Below are 26128 nucleotides of genomic sequence, written 5' to 3' on the forward strand. Positions count from 1 at the left end.
GAACTATGTGACGTCACAAGATGGCTGCCTCCAGCAGACGAAAACAAGATGGCGGCCACCAGCAAACGAAAACAAGATGGCGGCCACCAGCAGACGAAACAAGATGGCGGCTGATGATTACATCGAATTTCGAAAAAAAAAATTCGATTCCAAGATGGCGGCCGTGACGAAAAGTGCAACGGTGACGTCACGATTCGAAGTTGGTGGAAATTTCTAGAAATAAAAAATGGCGGATGGATTAGCATGGATTAGCATGAGTTAACATAAGAATTAGCATAGATTGGCATATGGAATAGCATAGATTGGCATACAGATTAGCATAGATTGGCATACGAATTGGCATACGGATTGGCATAGATTAGCGCATGGATTAGCATACGGATTAGATGACGTCATCCAAGATGACCGCCGGATCCTGGATCCTGCGCCTGTCCCAGAATGGGCTATTTCCATCTACTTCAGTTTTAAGCACTTTATTCCCTATAGTACAGCAGAAAAAAATAATACATTACTCAGATAATTTCATTCGGTTTTCGTTGTAGAAGGATACTATTTTCCTAATTACCATAGGTAGAAAATGTAATGTGCATTGAAGGTCAAGTATAAAATTTACATTTACTAATCACTAATGGCTATAGCAGTGACCTCACAATAGATCGTATGTTTTAAGAGTCCAGCTTGCTCGCACACGCACAATGGAAATGTCTCTCGGAACTACAGTCTCTAAACTACTTTTGTTTTAAGCATGTTTTTCCTAGGGAATATTTCCATAGGAGATTTGTTTATTAAGTCATATAACTTTCATGCGTAAAGTAGTTATAATTTCACACCTTCCTTACAAAATCGTGGTAATAAAAGTAAAACAATAAAAAATATTATACGTTTACCAGATGTGGCAGTCCAATTTTTTTTTCCTATTACCTTAGGTAGATAATTTAAGCATATGAGATGTACATTAAATGTGTAATATTACACTGATGTTTAGTAAACGAAGATAATCCCATTTTCTTGTTATCGTTTCGAATGTTTTTAGTCTGGCGAATGGAAGAAAAATGTTCCAGTATCAGTTTCTCCTTTTCTCTTACTTGTGTTGCAAGGATTGTGAAGCGGAGTGGAAGCAGATAACGGCTGACAGTTTTTTTTACCTATTGAAATGGCGTCTTGTTATGCACCTAATTGTAAAAACTGCGCAGCTGCAGCATTTCTTTATTTTAAATTTTCCGACTGATGAAGCTCGAAGCTGAGAGATTGCAGATGCGAATAAACGGAAGCTGACATTACATTCAAGGGTTTGTGCGAGGTAAGTTTTTATGTTGTGTGTAGTCTATTAAAAAAAATTTTTTTATGAGTTGATGTGTACATGGCATGGATTCGTACTTAACCTCTGGATGATAACCAAAAGTCTCGCACTTAACATGTGCAGAAACGTCTTGCCTCAGAATAAACAGTTTAATTCTGATGAATGTACAACCAGCCTGTCACAATTACTGATGTGTCTTTTCAATCTTCCGTAGCATATATACTGACTACTACAACTGTTTAATGCTTTCAGAGTTATTATTACAATAATATATTAATTAATCGCGAATTTTCAAGTTTATAATGCTGTTACAGTACGAACAGTTGGGTGATGTAAAACCGTCAGTTATTGCTTCCTTGACTTTCACTGCCGCTGAAAACATTGCACACATTAAAGTATCCTAAAGTGCTGTCGGTGACGATGGTACAACTTCTATTGAGTTCTATGAAGTTGTGAGCATCGCTGCCATCGAAATTTCTGGAGACGTGGGCATCAGGATCTGCGTTGTTGTCGATGTTGCTGCAGTCAGAGTCCGCGACGTTGATGAAGAAGTTGACTTCGCTGTGGATTTATGTGGTCAGACTGGGCTAACGAACCAACAATTGCTGATGGTACAGGTTTCATTGAGTTCTCCTTTAAAGATGGTAAAGATGCGATCGAGGTGTTGATCATATCAGGTCTTAAGTCCGAGTAAGGATTAACACTGTTTAGTAACTTTAAGGAGAGTATATCTTCACTCTTCCACAAAGAGGAACTGAGAGATACACCTAGAAAGATAATTATATGTTTTCAGTATGTGGAAAGGACTACCCAAGATGTTAGTGATGTTAGTATATGACATGACACATTTAGCATAGTGACATTGTTCAATTGGCGGTTCAAGTTTTCATGTCTTCTAGCATGCTGTGCTATAGCATAAAGGTTCTACCACAGTATTTGCAAATGGGTTCTTGCTTTCACTTAACAGGCACAGTACAGATTTCGTAATGCTGTTTTAAACCATCTAGTCAACCAGTTAGGTTATTGTATTTGCTGCACTGAAACAGTATTCTTTGTACACTAATTAGACATCCACTTATTTCATACCGACGAGCATTTGAAGTTGTACTGAATGATGCATCACAGTATTTGTCCTGGTGCGATGAATGTTCATCGTCCATTGAAGTTTTCGAGTTTCCTGGCAAAACTTCAACTGATGAAACATCAGCTGTTGATTTATTCTTTGCAGCTGGTGTTACGGATGCCATCGAGATCTGCGTTGCTGTCAGCATCGCTGCTATCGAGGTCTCTGCTGCCTTCGCCATCGCTGTCATCAGGGTCTGCTCCCTCCACGGTAGAGTTAACATTGGAACTGTAATTAATTCTTACAAAACTTTCTGAAGAGAGCCGATCCGCACTGCACCGCGGTAAGATGAGGACTGAGGGCCCCAATTTTTCTTCCTAACCTAACTAAAAATAAGTGTATTCGGAAGGGGTCCGGGTTAGGGGAGGGACATAGGTGCGTCTCAGGCCAAAGCCTATACGCCTAGTCATGCTGGGATTAGCAGGGAGAAGGTCGCTTGCATCGTGTGCTAGGAGGGGATTGGCCAGCCATGGCAGCAATTGGCGCCATGACTAACTCCCCTCACTCATAAATCTAGACTATAACTAGAGATAGGTTGGGACCAGGTAAAACCTGCATGGACACAGGGAACACCCTGGATGCATTCATGCGGGGTGCAATAAGTGTGGGAGAATACAGGAGACAGAGGATGGTCTGGATGAATAGTTGGACAGAGTAGAAAAGAGTTTACCATGCGGGGGGTATTAAGAATAAAAGCTGAAAATATTTGACTGGCGGTTTGTTTTATATCTCTGCTAACTAGGCCTTTCGAGATTGTGTATCAAAATCAGGATATAGTTGGTACGGATACTAAAAAAAAAATTACTTCAGGGCGCCAGAATATCCCCTTGCTGTCTTTCTTTCTTTCAAACCTTCTGGTACTATGAAGTTTGTCAAAACGCAACACGTGTTTTAACGCACCAGAATCAAAACACTGAACATACCTCAAACTGTATGCAAAATCTACCAAAAGTAATAATGATTAATTAATATTTATTTTAATACAAAAGTTTTATACAAACCTATGCAAAATAAAATAAAAATGATTAAAAACTAATTATGAACAAACAAATAATCCGCAAATGAATGAAAATATTATTAGCAGAGTTGTTAAAACTTATGTATTTCTCTACAAACATAACCACCCACTCCAAAAAAAATGCATATGTATATAAAATGGTTTTTTGTAACACCAAAATTTTTTTCTTGAGATTTTTGTAATATTCCTTCAATAAGTCTGAAGCAACATATTACTTTGAAGCGATCGTATTGTTTGTGCTGCTTCTATAAGGGGAAGTGAAATTAATGTAACTGCTGAACGCCAAGAAGTACTTTATTCGTGTATTTAAAAAGACTGAATACATATGGCGTAATGGTAGTTAATCATTATTAGTGCCTGAAATTGTTAGTAGGCCAACTGAGTAAATGTGAGTGTGGGCTTTTGGAGAAGCGACACGGAGTGGACCCTTATTTATGGGTTACTTGCTCTTATGTACAGGATACATAAGTAAATTTAAGATATTACAGAGACGTATGAGATTTCTAACTCATCACTTTCAGCACCCATTTTACTTTAACAGTCAAGTTGAGTATCAATTGTAACATAGAATTTTAACTAAGAACTAGTTTATTGACTAAATGCATTAAAATTATAGATGTTTTCCATTAGGAATGATCATGTGAGGCCTAGAAACGCACCATACGTAAACAAAAACATTAGAAAACACTGACACAGGGTTTTTGTGCCACTATTGCTTGAGATTTCGTGGAGCTAGAAGGGAAACAGATTTTGTTTATTTTCTCTAAATTAATGCTGAATTTAGTATTTGATAAACCTGACTACTGACTAAATGATTTTCATGTCTTTAAGGTTGCACAGAGTGAGATTTGTGGATGCAAGCATTACTGTAATAAATATAATTAATAAAAAAATCTTAAAATTCCTTCTAAAATTTGGACTTTCAAATTTCATAAATGTTAAGAGACAAAATTTAGTAAATATTAATTGTTAATATTTTTGACGTGATAACTTCTTATAAATCGATGAATGCCGGCTGCACGCACGAAAAATTGTGACATTCCGCCTGAGCCGAGCGTGCAAGAACCGGCCAACCACCGTGCGAGAAAATCTTCTATAATATCAAACAGGTTAAAGCGGGTTTTTAAAACTAATTGTTCGTGATTATATTTAAACAAATTATCTAAATTAAATTTGCAAAAACTGTTGATAATATTTGAAAATTATAAAAAGTATGCAATTTTTCATCAATGGTTTTTTATGACGTTGTCACGTAAAATTATCGTCCGTAAACCGACTTTACAGACAATCCCCCTTTTAACAATGAAGTAGAACTTCCTTAGTGAGATGCAACACACATGTCGGCGGGCATGTTCTGACACGCTGACAGAGAGAGAGAGAGGGGCTGTGTACTCACGGGGATGAAGCACGGGACGCCCAGCAGGAAGCAGGTGGCACACACGAAGCCTGCCGCGTGCCACCACTGCCACTTGCCGCAGTTATCCAGAGGGAAGGCCACTATCAGCGTGTACAGCACCGTTATCTGAAAACCAGTATTGCATTTCACTCACTTCTGCATTCGGTGATTCATTCAGCAAGACTGTTATTATTGCCAAAAAAAATCTTTAGAAACAACCATGGTTGTTAATATGTTATGGCTGGTACTGGGCCTGAAGTCGGAGTGTCCACCATCTTGGATTTTGACATCATGGTGGCCATATTCAATGACCTTGACCTTAACCTTAACGCTGGCGGCCATTTAGGATTCCGCCATTATAGATTCCATTATCTTGGATATGCCGTCTTGGAATTTGCCATTTTTAATTATGCCATGACCACCATTTGGTTTTCCCCCATCTTGGTTTATAAAGATTTGCCGTCATTTTGAATTATGACATCATCGTTGCAATCTTGAAAATCCTTAATTATTAGCCTAGAAAATTGGAAAAAAATATAAAATTTACAAAAAATAAATTAATAAAATCATAATAACCAATATTTCACCATTTTGTTTTTCCTCCATTTTGACTTATGACCTGATCATTGGACTTTTTTCTATGGCCGCAACCTTGAAAATCCATAATTTCATACGGAAAAAAAATATTAAAAATAAATAATTAAATTTTAATAAATCATGTACTTACAAACATGGGGTCCTCGGTTCGAACCTTGCGAGGCCATTTTTTTCAGACTTAATGTGTGCCACCCAATGCGTACCACGTCCGGTAGACACATCTAAATTAATAATGGCACACTGACGAGTATCAGGCGTTGCAGGTAAATTGCCTCACATAAACAATCCACTGACATGAGGTATTTCCAGTTTTCGAAGGTGCTTTTAATTAAATCTATATTGATGAGCGGACTTTTCAGGAGAGAACTTAGGATTTTTTTCACTCTTTTTTTCTCATGCCTCGGCCTGCTTTGTGGGGTAATAGGTAAATTCCTGCATCATATTTTTTTAACAAATACAATGGCTTCCAGGCTATTATTATGTCATTGTGCTTCCTCCAACTGCTTTCGCTCGTCCGTGGAAGTGCTGACTGTCCGCACTGTACCACTCGTAGCCCAATAAGGCCACCGAGAATACCCAATGCAGGCAAAACAAAGGAATAATTATCCAGTAATCTCCTTATAGAGAGTCTGTCATTTTTTTCTTGACTTTTTGCCCGCCTGCTCCAGTCTTGCGTGAATTAGCCTTGGTCTTGTTGGTCCTGGCTCGGCAAATACCCAGTCCTAATGTGTTCTTGGCCTTCATGAGTTTGGATACGCCCCGAGCTGCGATTTTCTGGTGATTGAATTATATCCTCGGCTTCCCGTGCCAAAATCTCGTCATCTCAGTACCTAGATGACAGATATCTGCAGGAGGAGCATGCAATATCGCGCTGTCTGCACTTTTCATCAAGATAATTAATGTCCAAGTGTGTTCAAGCTTATCGTTTGGCCAGTTACGTTTCTGGACCGTAGAATCAGTAGAAAGACAGTTTGTTTATCAGCTAGTTGACGAATCCTGCACCGATGTGTTCACATTTAAAATGAGTTGGTTTTTATACAATTTAGTCAGTACACTGCAAGTCTTCAAGCAAGAAGTGTGTTTGCCTGTGCGCATTATACAGAATGACGATGCCAGTTCGCATGAATCACGACATAGCTTGATATTGCCTTATATCATATGATGCATTATGGCAGGCCCGTCCAACTGCGGTAAACCTTAGTTCTACTGAGTTTGGTGGAAGAATCAAACAGTCTTCGGTTCAAGAACATATACCTCAATTACAAGTCTCTGCAACTGCCAAAGTATCACTGCCTGGCTACGATTATGCTATCAGTGGTCGGCCTGGTGGATTTTCTGTTTAATGATAATACAAATGTAGTGCCTCCTGCAGAAACAAGAGTCAATTCAGTGTTTCTTTTCGACGACGTCGTGTGCGAGAAGCAAGGCATAATGCAAGATAACTTTTAAGTAGTATATATATGCCAGTCTAGGCACAGGGTTCAGGGTGTCGTGCCGTAAAACCAATCCGCCATCTTGGATTGTGACGTCACGGCGGCCATATTGAAAACAAAATTCCTTAAAATTTCGCAAAAATGACTCAAAATGTAATTAAAAAATTCATTATTCCTAGGAATTTCCAAATTTTTGAGGGAAAAATTCCCTTTTTGAGTAAATGTTTTCCATTTTATTCCTCAAAAATTCAAAAATTTGAAATTTGAAATACTTAAAAGAATTTTGCTTTTGAAAGAACCCAAAGTCCTCAAAGAGGCTTAAAGTTCACGTTTGGCAAGCCACCATAAGCCGCCGAGGTCATGACCTTGCCCTTGACTGTAAAATTTAAATTATTTAATTATTGACCAAAAAATTCTGCATAAATTAAAAAAATATTGCTTATTTTTATTTTTAGTTATGAAATCCATCGCAGTCCTCGGTTCGATTTCCGGCAAGAATAAACATGTAATTTATGTTTAAATATAAAAAAAATCATAATTAAAATAAAATAAAATGATATAAATCACAGCCGCCATCTTGGATTCTTGAAAAGTTGCACTTATCGTTACTGCCACCATTCTGAAAATCAGTATTTTTTATACTAGAAAAAAGGAATAATATTACAATTAATAAAAAACTAATTACAAAAATTTTAATGAAAACATTTTGCCATATTGGATATTGATGTCAAGGCCATCATATTGAAAAATCTATATTATTTTCGGATGAAATTAAAAAAATTAAAATTTATAATAAAATTATTGAAATAAAATTTGAATAAAATTCTAATTAAAACGCACTTACATCATGGAGTCTTCGTTTAGATCTCGGCGAGAGCAAAACAAATGGCGATGGAATCTTCCTCCATGGAAGTCACCGACAGACTGACCTCCTACCACCGATGTCACGGCATATATATTGCCAGCTAGTATGATGTCATGCCCACCATCTTGTTTTCGTCTGCTGGGGGCCACCATCTTGGATACAACATATTATTTTCGTCTTCTAGAGGGCACTAGCGCCAAGTTATTTTAATTTTTATATGCTAGAGTGCAGTAATTATTTATTGCCAGAACGCCTGCCATCTTGACAGTCGGTAGCCATCATTTAAATCTGTGTTTATTTAGCTAAAAATACGAGGAAAATTCCATAATTCATTTTTTAAAATCTGCAATCAATATACTGATTTATTCGATCAGTTTCTATTCTTGGTTCGATACTTGATCGATGAAACTTTAATATTACATTAAACATTTTTTATTTAATGAAAGCAGCTTAGGTTACAATTCTGTCATGTGCTAGAACTCTTATCATTTCTGAACAAAGGAGAAGGCCACAAGCTGGCAGAGGCTGTTTATGTATTTTTGTATTTTTTAAAAATAATTTCCTTATATTTTTATTTGTTGTATTTTTTAAATGATTTATTATAAATTTTTATGTAATTCACTGATCTTGATTTAGGAACACGTGCGTTAGTTTTCTACATGTGGTCGTAATTATTCATATCAATATTTTGTTGGTTTTCTTCATGTGCTCTTGATTATTGCTAGCAATATTGTGTTTGTTTCTCCAAGTTATTCTGCTCATATATGGCGACGCTTCTGTTGGTTATCACTGTGTGCTCCTTGTTGTTACTGAGAAATCAATTTCTGCATGAAAAAGTTTTAATTAATGAGTCATGCAATTTTATTCAGAGTTTCGACTAAATTTCTGAATTCCTGTTACCTAAGACTCCATGTTTGTAAGTAATTTTTATTAATATATATTTGATTAATTTTTTTATATATTTTGATTTTTTTTAAATTTTTTTGAAGAAAATTACAGATTCGCAAGATGGTTGCCATAGAAAAAGTGAAATGATTATGTAATTATTCCAATTGGCAGAATAAAAAATGGCAGAATGTTTTTTAAAATTATATAATTGAATTTTTTATTTGTTTTAAAATTTTTCATAATTTTTTAGCTCAATAATTATTGATTTTCAAGATGGCAACCATAGCAAAAATCGCAAATATGATTTCAATTAAAAATGGCGGAGAGTTCTAGAAAACACGATGGCGGAAAACATATTGGTGGATGTGAAATAATAATTCAAATTGGCAGAATCCAAAATAGCCGTCGGGGTCAATGTCGAGAACAAGGACATTCAAGATGGCTGCAGTGATGTAAAATCCAAGATGGCGGACATCGCCCCCTGTTCCTCACTCCGACTCCAGGGCCAGTACTGGCCAATACATACTGCTATGGTTTTACTATTTTCCTATCTATTAACACAGTAAAGTTGCGTACCTTATTGATAGTATTATCACTCCATTGTATGGCTTGATTCCAGTTTTATTTGTAAGCTGTGTTTATAACTCGCAAGGGGTGTGTGTATATATATATATATATGCACATGTAGACACATAAAGAAAGTGCATCGAAATCACTGATTCATCTGTACTTCTTTCATATCTGAAAGCGTTTCTGACTTCTTGTCAAGAATTGCCTATCACTTAAAGTGTCAGATCATTTGTTAGCTCTACTATCCGAGACAAAATCCATTATATCCGCAGGAAGAGTGATAGATGCAAATATATAGCTCTCTTCACTCCAGGAAACCATTTGTCTCCTCGTGGTACCAGTGGAGTGTACTGAAAAGGACAATGCTGGGGGTAGCCCAGCACTAAACAAGTGTATCTGGTCGTGAGGTGGGCGTTTTATGCAGGCAAAGACAAAGGGTAATTTACTCACGTCTGAGGAGTTCGACTACTAAGCCCTCAGACAGTCGGGTATCAAATGCTTCCTTTCACTATAAAGAAACAAAATTTACGGTTACAGATTTGACCAGGGTGCAAACCAGCCCAAAACACCAGGAACCTTGGGCACTGTGAGATGGGAGATGTTCGACCAGGTGACCTTGCAGCTCTAAGCAGTTCAGGAGTGTTCTAGTAAACGATAACAACTAGACAGCTAACATGTAACATAATAAAAAGGTACTTAACTGGACTGATCCCTCGAGTGAGAACAGACTCCTTGCCACTTCCCATACAAGAATGGGAATTCTCAGAAATGCACATGTGTTTGTAGACGCTAGGACGGACGCACGTAAGAGGCATAGAGTCATACTTGCGCTCAAAATATGTATAATCCCTTCCGATAAATATTTGAACTGTGCAAAGCGAAGAGTGTCACACCACACATTTCTAGTGAGAACTTGCATTGGTTCATGGGAAGCCCGTAAGTAGTATAGGAATGATGGAGCTGGCGCAGGTTCAAAACTGAGGTGCCTGGTGCCGGTGTCCACCATCTTGGATTGTAATGTCACAGTGGCCATCTTAAATGACTTTAACTTTACCTTTAACATTGACCTACTAACTTGACTTTGACCTATTCATTTTTCCTTGACCTTGAAATATGACATTGAATTCCAGCATCTTGACATCGAGCGCCCCAAAACCTGTATGTAGCAATTTTCGTTACGGTCGCCATTTTGATCGCTAATATGTTCACCATCATGGATCTGGTAAACAGCCACTTTTTTAGATTCCGACGACACAGCTGCCATCGAGGAGGACGACACGACTGCTAATGTTTTTGTGGGTTTTATCGACATATTAAATATTCTTCTTTAAAATACATTGGAAACACTGTGATTAGAACCATGACAGCTTGGACCTCCGGGTTGGGAAACATACACAAGTTGAACGCACGACCATCCAGACATTCACAAGACCAAGATTTAATTAATGTAGGATATAGAAATAACACACATTCACACTTGTAATTTTTTTAATCGAAGGAATAATAGCATCACCTGCTAAAGAACGATCTTTACTTTCAATACTAGCTACTAGGAGCGCTAGTGTTATGTAGTATACACATCACCTGCAAGAGAGCGCGCCGCCATCTTGTTTTCAGTAATCGATACCAGGAGTGCTAGTGTCACGTAGTACACACATCTGCTAGAGGGCACTGCCAACAATTTAGTTTAAATTTGGCCCGCTAGAATGCAGGAATCATTTATTACTGTTCCGTCCGCCATCTTGGCATTTGGGCATCATCTTAAAATTGTCTTATTATTAAACTATAAATTTTGAAAAAAATTGCCAAATTCACGATGTGCAAGTAGTAGAGAAAATCGCAAGAGAAGTTTCACACGGCGCTCGTGCGTTGTCCCCATGAGATGGCGGGGGTCGAGTGGTTATCGTCCAGCTCCGTGATCGCTGGATCTCTGGATCGAGTTCTACTCACGGCTTTTTAAAATTAGTATTGTTTTTTCAACATTGGTAATATTCTTTAATACATATTACAATTCAAAGGTAATATAATGAAAAAGATACACGTATTTGCATGAACATTTATTGAATTCATTATTTTTTTTGTCTGTTCACTGATATTTATTATTTCAACAAATATTATAGTTATAACTATCGACAAGTAAACGACTAACCTAAACACATAAAAATTAGCTGAAAATGTATGCCTGTCGTAATTTGCGACATTCCTTATACCTGCGAGCGGGTAAGGTACCCGGAACTGTTTTGTACCTGGCCACTTCGACCTGCAGAGACAGACTTCGCGTGAAAGGGCAGGGGGAGGAATGAGCTTGGAAATCCCAAGTCAAACATCGATAAATAGAGGTCTAACATAAATAATGTTATTCAATAATACAATGAATTACAACTTGTCAGAATATAAGGGTAGGGGAGAGAGGGGTAATGAGACGCAGCGGGTAATGGTACGCAGATGGATATTTCGTCATTGTGAAGGTTTAGCGCGTCCGTAAAATGCTGCAATCTAGCGGTGCAGGGAAGAACTAACTCCAGTGGTTGGCCAGCCCAAGATCATTGTGAGTGTCGAAGTAAGTAGAATTTTTTTTTCTCGATATTTTCTTGTTATATGTTTCAGCTTTGTTCTTGTTGTAATTCAGAAATGACTAAATTTATTTTACTCAAAACAATTATATAATTCTGTTTTTCTTTTAAGTATTTCATGTCATTTGCATGTGAAGTATAAAACATCCTTGTGTCCCAGTACGACTGTTGTTTATAAAATGGCGTGCAGAGGGGCAATAGTACGTAGGCATGCGTCCGAATACCCTACGTCTGAATACCCCTCTTGTGCGTACCATTGCCCCTCATGCTGTATTATTGAAATTTTATTCTGTGTGGCAGTAATGTGCTTTTCGTGCAGAACTTACTCACAGATATAATTGTATGTGGACCTCGGTAATTAACAATACTGTCACATGCTTGGAGTGATTTTGGGAAACCATGAAACAACTGCTTTCAGATCGGTTGGCCTGAAATTTGAGTCCGGGTCTTTTACGAAACAGTTTTACCACATAACACTGTGATACATCGTTAGACAATAAACCGAAATGTATTTTAAAGATAAAATTATTATTTCACATAATATTATGTTTCTGCAAATAAGTGCACTGACGAGACTAGGTGGTTATTTAATCTCACACAGACAGCAATTTCTTTTCTCCACCGAACAAGATGGCACAATGATGAGCCTGATATTCTGGACTCGCATCTGGCAGGGTATGGGTTCAAATTCAGGTGAGGCCATCCTGATATCGGTTTTCTTGGTTTCCCAAGGCAACTTCTGGCCAATACTGGGCTACTTTCGTAACACTTGTACCATTTAAATTTCAAAGCTTAGACTACACTGTTCGAATATACATGATTGAATTACGACCCATAGATGTCATATGCCTACAAACATTTCAATGTAAACATTTTGGCAACTAAGCAAGTTTTTTTTCCAGATGGTTCGCAAACACAAACGTACCAGTAATAAAGCAGCATGGACAGAGGAAAGTTTATCAGCGGCTGTAGCAGCTCTAAAGAGAGGAATGAGTATCAGAGCTGCAGGTAAGAATCATGGCATTCACGAAGCGACACTCCGAAAACGACTTAAGACTGGAGTTTTCAGCGGGCCTGGAATGGGAAGAAAACATGTTTTAAGTGTAGAGCACGAAAAGGAACTTTGTTCTCATCTTTTGAAGTTGTGTAAACTGTTTTATAGTGTCACCCTAATAGAACTGAGACGGATTGCATTTGAATTTGCTGAACATATACGAATCAACCACACCTTTAACCAGACAACTAAGCTAGCAGGAAAAGACTGGGCTCAAGGATTTTTGAGACGAAATCCTACTTTAAGTTTACGTAAACCTGAACCAACCTCGCTCAGCAGGATTCTCGGTTTCAACAAAACTGAAGTTGGCTTGTTCTTCACGAACCTTTCTGATTTGTATGAAAAGCATAAATATCCACCGAGTCGCATATTCAACGTCGATGAGACTGGAGTAACAAATGTTCAGAGACCACCATCTGTTATTGCCCCAAGAGGCCAAAAACAAGTTGGAACTGCGACTAGCCTAGAGAGAGGAAGAAATGTCACAATTTGCTGTGCTATGAGTGCGACTGGTATTTTCATCCCTCCCATGTTTGTATACCCAGGTGCCAGATTATCTGCTGGTTTAAGACGCGGAGGATATCCAGGAAGTGTTTACAGGATGTCCAAATCAGGGTGGATAAACGAATAGTTGTTTTCTGAATGGCTTAACTATTTTCAACAGCATACCAATTCATCGGCAGACAATTCTTCTTTTGGATAACAATTCAAGCCACACATCATTAGCTGCTTACAACTTCTGTAAAAAAATGGAATTACTGTTCTGTCATTCCCACCCCATTCATCGCACCGACTTCAACCACTAGATATGTCGTTTTTTGGTCCTTTGAAAACGGACTGTTCACTCTTTATGAGAAATCATCCCTACGAAAAAATTGAGAGAGAAGACATCCCAAACATTTTTAAGTCTGCTTACGAAAAAGTTGCTAGCTTTGGTAAAGCTGTTTTGGGGTTTGAAAAGACTGGAATATATCCACTGAATCCGAATGTATTTTGTGACGAAGATTTTGCGCCCACCAATACTGAAGTGGCTTCAACTGAACATGACAACGTCGAGGAAGAGAGGAATGGACCAAACAATGACGAACAGGAAGGAAATGGAGAACTCTGCAGTGCAAGACTATCACCAGAGGTTGGGTGTAGTGTGGCAGGTTCCAGTAAAGATGTTTCTTCAGGAACACATGGGCGTTTTAATAACAGAGATTCTAGTTCCGGTTGTACTCCTAGACAACATGAACTTGAAGTAGGATCAAGTGAGGTGACAACTTTTCAACAAATTTCACCTCTACCTGTTTTGAATTCGTCGTCTTCACAACAGAGACGAAAATCGAGGCCTAAGCAACATTCAGAAGTTTTAACTGCAACGCACAGGAAAGAAGTTTTGGAAAATAGGGAACAAAAACGGAAGCTCAAATTTGTTAAAAGTAGTGCACCGAAGAAACAAAAACATCAAACGAAAGAGCAACATATTTGTAGATCTAAAACTAGAAACATTTCTTTGAAAGGGAGAAGAAGAATTGTTAATGAAGTAAGCTCCAGCTCATCAGAAGATGCAACGTCTACCATCATCAGTGATAGTGATGAACTAAGTGACATAGGTTTAAATTGTTTGAAAGAAGTGAATACAACTAAGGACGTTTGTCTGTTTTATGGTGAGTTTGGCCGTGACAGAGAGTTATGGTATCGATGTGTTGTTTGTTCGGGCTGGGTGCACTCAGAATGCAGTGCTGCAGAATCTGCACACAACTTAACTTGTGACTTTTGTTTAGCTAAGTAACATAGTACATGAAGATAAAAAAAATTGGCTTTGGGTTTCCCATATTTCTGTTTAACCTCAAACATGACCTTGGTTTTTTTGAATCTAAAAAAATTTCAAGTATCAAGGCCATCAGGTTTGCAAGCCACATAATTATGACAAAAAATGGTCTGCTGCTCTACAAAGCACTCATTCGCCCCATAATTACGTACGCAGCCCCAGTATGGGCAACTGCTGCGAAATCGCACTTAATAAAGCTACAACGAGTACAAAACAAATGTATTCGGGCAGTTACAGACGCCCCAGTGTATTGTGCTGTAGCAGCCTTGCATCGTGAAACGAAGTCGGAAACCTTACAAGACTTCTACATCAGAACTACACAAACTTTTTACGATAAATGCGCAAATAGTTTAAACCCACATATTTCTACATTAGGAAATTATGATCCAGACATTAATGAGAAATATAAACGCCCAAAATCTATCCTGTCACACCGCCCGCCGTAGACGCGGACGCGGCGGAACTGCTCTCTGATTGGCCGGCAGCCCGCGGACCAATCAGCGCGCCCCCTCCCCCTGCTCCGAGCGCGAGAACACGCGCGCGGAGCGTACGCACACAAGCTGGCAGCTCACGTACATTAAGTTAATATTAAGTTAAGTTAATATTAGGCCCCAATTATATATAAGCACACATCATCCCACTACACACTGCACAACACAAACTATCAGGCGAATCAAATAGTCGTGCTTTGGCCCAGCGGGGCCCTAATGGAATAAGTAAATTATCCTTCGAAGATTAATAGCGTAGATGCTAGGCTAGAGTCTTTCAATGACAGAAGGTGGCAATTTCTCTAACTGACCGACTGCCTTTTGCTGGCAACAGGTCGACCTGAAGCTATGTCACCATTCTGGAGTCTGGCTCGATGCCCTGCTCGCGACCGCAGCTCACACAGCGTAGTACTGCAGCTAGGACTTTTCAATGACAGATGGTGGCAATTTCTCTAACTGACCGACAGCCTTTTACTGGCGACAGGTCGACCTGAAGCTATGTCACCACTCTGGAGTCTAGTCCGACGCCACAGTTCGCGACCGCCCCACTTACACGATCATATTACACAGCCACAATGAGTGCTAACTGGCAGCACGACGGGAAACGGCATAAGCCGCCCCCAAAAAGACCAGACCTGACCAAACCAATGCGGACTAAAAGTCCAAGTGCCCCACCCTTGCATAGTAGAACTTCTACCACGCCCCACTCTTCTTCCAGGACCATCCTTCTATTCCTGTAATCCACCTGCTTGTAATAATGCATGACCTTTGCATCCCGCATGTATGTGCCCAGGGTTTTCCCTCTGTCTATGGAGGTTTTACCTGGGCCCAACTTATCTAGTTTTAGTCTAGAATTAAGAGTGAGGGGAGTTAGTCATGGCGAAAATGTCTGCCATGGCTGGCCAATCCCCTCCTAGCACATGATGCACGTGACCTTTTCTGCATGGTTAAAAACCCGCATGTTTAGAGCGTATAGGGCTTGCCCTGAGACGCACTTAGAGTCTTCCCTACCTAGACCCCTCCCTTACACACTTAGTTTTAACTTAGGTTAGGAAAAATTTTTAATAATTATGACCAGTAATTGGATAATATTTTTAGAACTTGGTAATTTTGTTTGTAATATTTTTGTATTTACAGTGCTTGTTCTTGTGTAGTCCCAATGTTATCTAAGATATACTATAGAACCTATCTGCTGTTGTTTAAGTTATAGTTGTAGAAGCTTCAATAACCGTTTATTTATTTGTATAGTTACATGTGTTGAAGCAGTGTCGGCACTGCACAGCATTCCTTCCCCTCCTTTCCCCTCCCCTCTCCTCCTTTCCCCTTCCTCACCAACTTCCCCTTCCTACCCCCCTCTACCACCCTTCCCCGCCGCGCAGCCATCGCGCTCTGACGTGTGTTGTTCCCGGCGTTGTGGCCGCGCTTTCACCTTTGTATTTTTGCCATGATTTGTAATGTTTGTAAGCCATCTTGGACCCTTCTTGGTCATTGCTTGAATTTAGTTCTTTGCTTTAGTTTCTTTTGCTCACGCTGAGTACTGCCTGTAGCCTTGCATAAATGTTCTTCGGTTGTATGTGGGAACGCCACGATGGCATTGGACACTTCTTGTCCAGCCACGTCGTAATTATAATTTCTTTCTTGCTGTTGCTTTCAGCCTAGCGGCCCATTTTATTTGTGCTATCTCTAACGCTTCGTCACCTGGCCCACTGTATCTCCACATTGTTTTAACATTGTATGCATGATTGTCTTGTATATCCCGCGGGAATGCACGAGGAACTTATAATTGTTGCTAATTTGGTTGTAATCGACTTATATATGCATGTCTACAAATAAATATATTTTGTTGTATATCATTCGTTTTTTCAGCACCAGCCCGCCACTGCCATGGGTCTTAATGTAAAGACCCCTCCCTGTTTTCTCCGTTTTCAGTTGTGACCCCCCTCCGCGGCTACAGTGTTACCTGTGCGGGTAATGGTACGCACCAAGTGTTTTCTGTGCGTACAATTGCCCCAACTGTGCGGGTAATGGTACGCACTACAAGATTTTAAGAATCAATTAATATAAAATAAACTATTCAGAATATTATACTTTAATTTGTACACTGCACCGTTAAATAAATTTGCTTTACACTAATATTGTTGCAAATCCAACCCAAAATAAATTTTTAATTTTTAATAAAGTTTTAAATAAGGGGCGTGTCATTGGCCCCTCCCTCCCCTAATATATAATTAATTGTCGCATGTTGCTTTTGACATTACAAGTTCCAGAAAATGATATTTGCCATACAGACACGGAAAAAATGAATTAAAACGGCATCTGCTACATCGATAGAATTAAATTTTTCCACACAAACAAGGAATCTTAAGAGTTTCTATCGAAAAACAAACCTCGTTGACATTTTGAAAAAAAAAATATATATATATATCTTTCCTCCGACAGTTTGGATGCAAACCTTAGTAACGCAACATTTTCGTGAATATCGGTGCTGATAATTGGTGACGCGTTAAAATTTATGTTGCGATTTTCTCGAAAAAGCTCACGTAATACGCCTTAATATCCGCACATTTTGTGGTCCTAATGGACTACTAAAAGTGTACAGTGTTTGAATAAAATTCGTGGTCATAAAAATTCGTAGCTTCCCTTGTCAGCTACTTAAATTTTTTGAAGTGAAAACTTCTATAGGAAGGTTTGGATAGGGAGTAAATTCATGTAAGTCGTCATCGACATGGTCACGTGACGTCAGCACTCAGTGGTGCGCGCGCAGCCAGTACACATACAACACAACAGGTCAAGTAATGCACACGACATATACCAATACATATCTTATTAATACGCGTCTTCAGTCCCTGTACATCAGTGCTGTGCATATGTGAATCGAATGTGTGTGTGCAGTAAAAAGTGTTATAAAATATATTAATATTATCATATAGATATATAGTTTGAATAACTAAGAAAATGGAGTTTTTTTAAAAAATAAGAACATCATTATTTATTTTTTAAATACCTACAATTACTATGAAATGCATATTTTATAGTAATTAAGGAGTTATTTTATTAACGTGATAAAACAAATGTGTTGTGTGATATTTTTTTCGTAAAAATTGCGAAAAAGGCTCTGATTTTTATCAAAAATTAATTTGGATATCCGAAAAAATCAACTGTTTGTTTATAGTTTTAAGTTTTCACTTCTCTCGGCAGTCCTCACTAACTCTGGAACTACGACGGCGCCTCTAGCCATACATCTGCAATGAGAGGTTGCCCACATGTAACAAGCAAGGCTACGCACCATGGAGCAGAAGCCGGCGCACAGCACCGCCAGGAAGGCCAGGGATGCCCACAGGTGCCCCAGCGAGCCCATGCAGAACACGGCCACGTTGTAGGCGGCAGTGAGCAGGAACACCTCCGGCAGCACCGAGCTGTCCAGGGGCTGTCCCTCGACACGCAGCTGTCCGGCCCACAGGTACACCAGGCACACCGCGAGCAGCCCGTGGGCCAGGTTCACGAGCACGTACAGCAGCGCCGTCCTGCCAGGCGTCAACAAACACTCGCCGTCATTGCGAACACCGCGCTCCACGTCAGCACATGTGCGGGATTCACGAGCACGTACAGCAGCGCCGTGCTGCCAGGCGTCAACAAACACTCGCTGTCATTGCGAACACCCGGCTCCATGTCAGCACGTACAGCAGCGCCGTCCTGCCAGGCGTCAACAAACACTCGCCGTCATTGCGAACACCGCGCTCCACGTCAGCACATGTGCGGGATTCACGAGCACGTACAGCAGCGCCGTGCTGCCAGGCGTCAACAAACACTCGCTGTCATTGCGAACACCCGGCTCCATGTCAGCACGTACAGCAGCGCCGTCCTGCCTGGCGTCAACAAACACTCGCTGTCATTGCGAACACCCGGCTCCATGTCAGCACGTACAGCAGCGCCGTCCTGCCTGGCGTCAACAAACACTCGCTGTCATTGCGAACACCGCGCTACAAGACAGCACATGTGCGGGATTCACGAGCACGTACAGCAGCACCGTGCTGCCAGGCGTCAACAAACACTCGCTGTCATTGCGAACACCATGCTCCACGCAAGCCGACATGTGCGGGATTCACGAGCACGTACAGCAGCGCCGTCCTGCCAGGCGTTAACAAACACTCGCTGTCATTGCGAACACCCGGCTCCATGTCAGCACATGTGCGGGATTCACGAGCATGTACAGCAGCGCCGTGCTGCCAGGCGTCAACAACACTCGCTGTCATTGCGAACACCGCGCTCCACATCAGCATATGTGCGGGATTCACGAGCACGTACAGCAGCGCCGTGCTGCCAGGCGTCAACAAACACTCGCTGTCATTGCGAACACCGCGCTCCACATCAGCATATGTGCGGGATTCACGAGCACGTACAGCAGCGCCGTGCTGCCAGGCGTCAACAAACACTCGCTGTCATTGCGAACACCGCGCTCCACATCAGCATATGTGCGGGATTCACGAGCACGTACAGCAGCGCCGTCCTGGCAGGTGTTAACAAACACTCGCTGTCATTGCGAACACCGCGCTCCACGTCAGTACATGTGCGGGATTCACGAGCACGTACAGCAGCGCTGTGCTGCCAGGCGTACACTCGCTGTCATTGCGAACACCGCGCTACACGTCAGCACATGTGCGGGATTCACGAGCACGTACAGCAGCGCCGTCCTGCCAGGCGTTAACAAACACTCGCTGTCATTGCGAACACCGCGCTCCATGTCAGCACGTACAGCAGCGCCGTCCTGCCAGGCGTCAACAAACACTCGCTGTCATTGCGAACACCGCGCTCCACGTCGGCTCATGTGCGGGATTCACGAGCACGTACAGCAGCGCCGTGCTGCCAGGCGTCAACAAACACTCGCTGTCATTGCGAACACCGCGCTCCACATCAGCATAAGTGCGGGATTCACGAGCACGTACACCAGAGCCGTCCTGGCAGGCGTTAACATACACTCGCTGTCATTGCGAACACCGCGCTCCACGTCAGCACATGTGCGGGATTCACGAGCACGTACGCCGTGCTGCCAGGCGTCAACAAACACTCGCTGTCATTGCGAACACCGCGCTCCACATCAGCATATGTGCGGGATTCACGAGCACGTACAGCAGCGCCGTCCTGACAGGCGTCAACGAACACTCGCTGTCATTGCGAACACCGCGCTTCATGTCAGCACGTATAGCAGAGCCGTCCTGCCTGGCTTCAACAAACACTCGCTGTCATTGCGAACACCGCGCTCCACGTCAGCACATGTGCGGGATTCACGAGCACGTACAGCAGTGCCGAGCTGCCAGGCGTCAACAAACACTCGCTGTCATTGCGAACACCGTGCTCCACATCAGCATATGTGCGGGATTTACGAGCACGTACAGCAGCGCCGTGCTGCCAGGCGTCAACAATCACTCGCTGTCATTGCGAACACCGTGCTACACCTCAGCACATGTGCGGGATTCACGAGCACGTACAGCAGCGCCGTCCTGGCAGGCATTAACAAACACTCGCTGTCATTGCGAACACCGCGCTCCACATCAGCATATGTGCGGGATTCACGAGCACGTTCAGCAGCGCCGTCCTGGCAGGCGTTAACAAACACTCGCTGTCATTGCGAACACCGCGCTCACGTCAGCACATGTGCGGGTTTCACGAGCACGTACAGCAGCGCCGTGCTGCCAGGCGTCAACAAACACTCGCTGTCATTGCGAACACCGCGCTCTACATCAGCATATGTGCGGGATTCACGAGCACGTACAGCAGCGCCGTGCTGCCAGGCGTCAACAAACACTCGCTGTCATTTCAAACACCGTGCTTCACATAAGCATATGTGCGGGATTCACGAGCATGTACAGCAGCGCCGTGCTGCCAGGCGTCAACAAACACTCGCTGTCATTGCGAACACCACGCTCCACATCAGCATATGTGCGGGATTCACGAGCACGTACATCAGCGCCGTCCTGGCAGGCGTTAACAAACACTCGCTGTCATTGCGAACACCGCGCTACACGTCAGCACATGTGCGGGATTCACGAGCACGTACAGCAGCGCCGTCCTGGCAGGCGTTAACAAACACTCGTTGTCATTGCGAACACCGCGCTCCATGCAAGCCGACATGTGCGGGATTCACGAGCACGTACAGCAGCGCCGTCCTGGCAGGCGTCAACAAACACTCGCTGTCATTGCGAACACCGCTCTCCATGTCAGCACGTACAGCAGTGCCATCCTGCCTGGCGTCAACAAACACTCGCTGTCATTGCGAACACCGCGCTCCACGCAAGCCGACATGTGCGGGATAGACGAGCACGTACAGCAGCGCCGTCCTGTCAGGCGTCAACAAACACTCGCTGTCATTGCGAACTCCGCGCTCCACGTCAGCACATGTGTGGGATTCTCGAGCACGTACATTAGCGCCGTCCTGCCAGGCGTCAACAAACACTCGCTGTCATTGCGAACACCGCGATCCACATTAGCATATGTGCGGGATTCACGAGCACGTACAGCAGCGCCGTGCTGCCAGGCGTCAACAAACACTCGCTGTCATTGCGAACACCGCGCTACACGTCAGCACATGTGCGGGATTCACGAGCACGTACAGCAGCGCCGTCCTTGCAGGCGTTAACAAACACTCGCTGTCATTGCGAACACCGCGCTTCACGTCAGCACATGTGCGGGATTCACTACCCATCTAGCACACACTTACTGTCTTTACTACAGCTACGCACAATGAACAGCAGCACAATCCTGAAAGGCATAACTACACTGTTAGCAGAGACTAATTGTCACTGCAATCACTATCCGCAATGACAGCAGGTCATTAGCCAGGTTTATAAGCATGCTCACAAGCAACTTTATGCTAGCAAACGGTTAGTGTATCTACCTATCTATTCACAATGTTAGCATGCCTTTTGCCCGGTTCACAAGAACATAGATAAACACCATCATGGAAAGAATAACCCACAACCTGCTAGCAATCACTTTATTGTCACTGCACCCACTTTGCATAATGTCAGTAGACCATTAGCTGATTAACAAGCATGTACAGAAGTGATATTAAGGAAATCATTTACCATCCCACTAGCAATTACTTTATTAACACTCCAATCACTTTGCACAACGTCAGCATGAAATTACACAAGTTAACAAGAATGTACAGAGGCGCCATTTTGTAAAACATAAACCACCTGCTAGCAATAAAAATTATTGTGATTACAATTGGTGCGTAAAATGTCAGCACGCCCATAGGGGTATTGGACTAATCTAGCGGGACAAAATTATTTATCGCTCTTAAACTTTGGAAAACAATCTGTAATTCATAAAAACTTGTATGAAAAAGTATCTTTACTTCTAATTTCCAGCAATACAATGTAGCAAAGGGCAAAAGCGAAAACAAATGACGAAAGAAAATGAAAGTTCTTGTAAGTAAAATTTATATAGGCTAATAATTACAGTGGTCAAATATATACATATCTACTAACTAAATTAAAATAAAAAATTTTAATAAATGTTTAAAAGTAAAAATATATATATTAAACGGAAAAAGCCTTAACTTTCTTCACATATCAAGATTTCCAATGTTTCCTTCATAAAAGAATTTTCTTGATCATTGTTCGCCTTGATGCAAGCAGGGGATCAGTTGTTAACAACAGCAATTTAAAATATCTGTATTACTGTCTACTCTATTAAATTTCCTTGCGAAATTTTGCATGTATGAACGGAAATGCTTATTTCTGGCTTCTGCTGCCTCTTCAGACAGTAATTGTCCTATAGGCAAAAGGGCATTCTCTATTATTATGGAACTATGTGTCAATAGTTTATGCATGGTAGGCGTCATGTTATGCCTACCGTACAGTTCAACATAAAGTTCTGCAGTCTCTCTAGTAAATTTCTGAAATTTTTTCACATCTATTTTGTACCCGCTTGAAATGCATTCAAATATCACTTTTATTCTTTGAATGAAAGTAACATCCAGGCCTGTTATTTGAGCTGCCAACTCAGGATCTTCAAAAAATCGTCGGCTTGTATTTCCATTAGTGTACCCGAATCCAGCTTTGGGAAAATATACGCGGAGACGTAGCTTGCTTTTAAATTCTTTCTTTGTTCTTTTGTATTGAAAGTTTGTCTGCTTCAGATTTAGCGGGTAAATATTGCATGCCAAGTTTGTAAGCAATATGCAGTAAGCTTTCAAATAGCCGAATCCTGGCGTGTAAAATAGACAGACCGAATTTTAACGAGTCTACATTAATCTCACTTGTTTTATTCAAATCGTTGAAATCTTTAGATGTAGCTCAACATATATAACATCTCACTGTAGATTTTGTGCCTGTTGCCGCATTGCACACGTTGGCGTCTTATTCTTGTTAGCATCATCTTGTTTTCTACAATATATGGTCTTGCACCAATTGTTACTGTTGTTGGTTCCAATTTATTTGTTGCACTTTCCACATACCTAACTGATTTCTTCCTTCGTTATGTCAACTGTCTTCTTTACAAAGCGTATACGGATAGGTCTACATTAGCGGGGTGACGATGGAGTTGCGTTCTGCCACAATATTTTCTTTTCCGTTCCATATACTATACGTAGAGGCACAAAAAAACTTTGCAAAATGTGTGAGTCGCATCCGCTATCATTTTCAAACTTTTGTTTGAACTGAGCCTGTTGTGAGCCATCACACACCCATTTACAAATCATTCGGAAAGTATTTTCACTATCGTCAAGGGTTTTCAAAACTTCTTCTAAATGTAAAAGTAATCTTTCGGCGGTGTGGTTCATGACACCTTGAAAATTCACTTCGGCACAGGTTTCAGTTATGTTGAAAGATTCATCGGAAGGATAACAATGTTTTTTATATTGCTGCAAAACTGAGCAGCAGGGAAGATTTCCTGTAGTTTGTCTAATTCTGTCATATTGCGTCCTTGACAGATCAGCATCTACAAACATTGCTAGTGCTTCCTCCGGACAAACTTGCTTGGCATGTGCCTTGTCACACTTAATTGAATTCCTGTACTCCTTAGCACGATCCTTACTTTTTGAAATCTCTTTCAGTATATTTGACGCACATCTATTTCCTTGGGCTCTCAATTCCATTTCAGCTGCATAGATAATTTTCTCAGGGCTATCAGACAAACGTTTACCCTCAGTCTTACATCTTTTGCTTCGCTCACTAATGTCTTGAAAGGATTTTGTTGGTCTATCCGGTCTTCTTCTTGTCACTAATAAAGGTAATTTAAACACTCCAAGCAAACCTCTTTTCATTGTTTTTCACAAATAAATCACTTCTGTATTTTGCTGTCACCCAGCGATTTTTCATTTCTGATCTCAATCTTGATAAATTACGATTTATTTCCACAACTTGTTCTTCGGTTTAAGGTTTATGTGAAACCAAGTAGTCTTCGATATATTCTAATTGACCATTAAAATCGAGATGATTTTGTGATCTCATCAGGTCAATATCTCCTTAAGAGTCATCAAACTATTTCCAGAAGGTCCTGAAATAATAGAAATAAAATGTATCGGAAATATGATTTATTCAAATTTTCATATTATAAATTTGAAATCACTCTACATGGAGGAGTAGGAATTAGTTGGAACCAATATATACATTTTTTAAAATTATAATTACTATATTTTAAGAATATATAAGCATCATAACCGGGAAATGCCTGGCACTAAAACAAAAAGGCTCCCAAAACTACTATTTTTGATAAAAATAACTGAATTCAAAAGCCTTTTTTAAAAGTGAAAAAGAAAAAAAGTGGTGTGCAAAATTATAATATTTGTACTAAAAAAACAAAGTTACTTACCAGGAGTTTCAGAATCCATAACCAGAATTTATCTTTTCACAATAGAACATAAAATAATAAATACTTAACTATTGAGTTTTAAAGCACGAACATCGAGTATACACAACCACTGCGAGCAATGCCTGAGTTCCGGCTGACACTACCATCTGTAAAATGGGGTGGGTGAAATGAAAACAACGTGGTTAGGTCGCACAACTACCTGGCTTTTCTAGGAACCGGTTTTTTTTTACCTGAGTGCAATTCTGAGAATTCGACTTTTGGCCAGCTAAATTTAAGAAATACCCCTTTGTGGCGCCATTACCTAGGTTCACAATCACGTGCAGACGCACCATCCCAGAAAGCTTGAACTATATCGCTAGCAATAACTTTATCGTCACTTTAACCAATATGCACAATGTCAGGGGGCCATTAGCCATGTTCAAATACATGTTCAGCAGGCGTGTCATGACGATCACAAATCACCTGGCCTACTTACACTTATTGTCAATTCAATACCTAATCACCTTGTCTCGGCGATGTGCTGGGATAGCATGCAACGAAGCAAGTTGTAAGTTTGTCGTCGAACTATTTGGTTGTCACTCCCCTCGTTACTCAACAATTTGCATGCTGTTAATACTTCCTCGAAACTTTATGAACTACCTCTCTAAGAGTGTTGCAAACATGAAACTATGTTTGAAATTTGAAAGTTCAAACCTACCTTTTATTTTAACGACACGAGAATTAGTCTGCTGAAGACACACATTTGCTACACGCCAATGCTTGAGACTTTATTGTATGAATATTATTTAAAAATTACTCATCGACTGGGTAAAATTTTGGTGAAAGAATTAAAAATATATGTAAGGTGAACCATTATTATATATTTAAAAACACCGGATTCGAAAATTATCGTGATTCCCAGATAAAATTACTGAAAAATAAATTTATTTCAGTTGAATTAATTTAATTGTAAGTATCAAATATCGGGGCGAGTTGAAAAAGGGAAATGAATCAAGTGATTTTTTTTTGGGTAGAAAGTTTTGGCAGCATTATAAATTGGGTGATGGACTTTTAGTAATATTATGGAATCATCAACAGTACGATTTAAAAGCTCTAAACCATAATACTGATTCCAATATTCCACAAGTACTTACAAGTAGCTAGAAATCGTATAGTGGAACAGTGCGCGTACTTAACTATGTGATTTACTTG

At 40.8% G+C, this 26128-nt stretch overlaps 1 protein-coding gene across 1 annotated transcript in view; it reads right to left on the reverse strand.

Moving 5' to 3' along the window:
• LOC134534400 (sodium-dependent nutrient amino acid transporter 1-like) overlaps nucleotides 1-26128 on the reverse strand; it is a 241445-nt gene that overhangs the window by 40933 nt on the left and 174384 nt on the right. The window contains exons 11-12 of the mRNA XM_063372865.1: nucleotides 18408-18645; nucleotides 4838-4963 (exon numbers count right to left, since the gene is read on the reverse strand). Coding sequence (XP_063228935.1) covers nucleotides 4838-4963; nucleotides 18408-18645 — 364 coding nt within the window. The remainder of the gene's footprint in view (nucleotides 1-4837; nucleotides 4964-18407; nucleotides 18646-26128) is intronic.

The sequence above is a fragment of the Bacillus rossius genome, chromosome 7 (assembly GCF_032445375.1).
Source record: "Bacillus rossius redtenbacheri isolate Brsri chromosome 7, Brsri_v3, whole genome shotgun sequence".
In the NCBI taxonomy this organism is placed as follows: Eukaryota; Metazoa; Arthropoda; class Insecta; order Phasmatodea; family Bacillidae; genus Bacillus; species Bacillus rossius.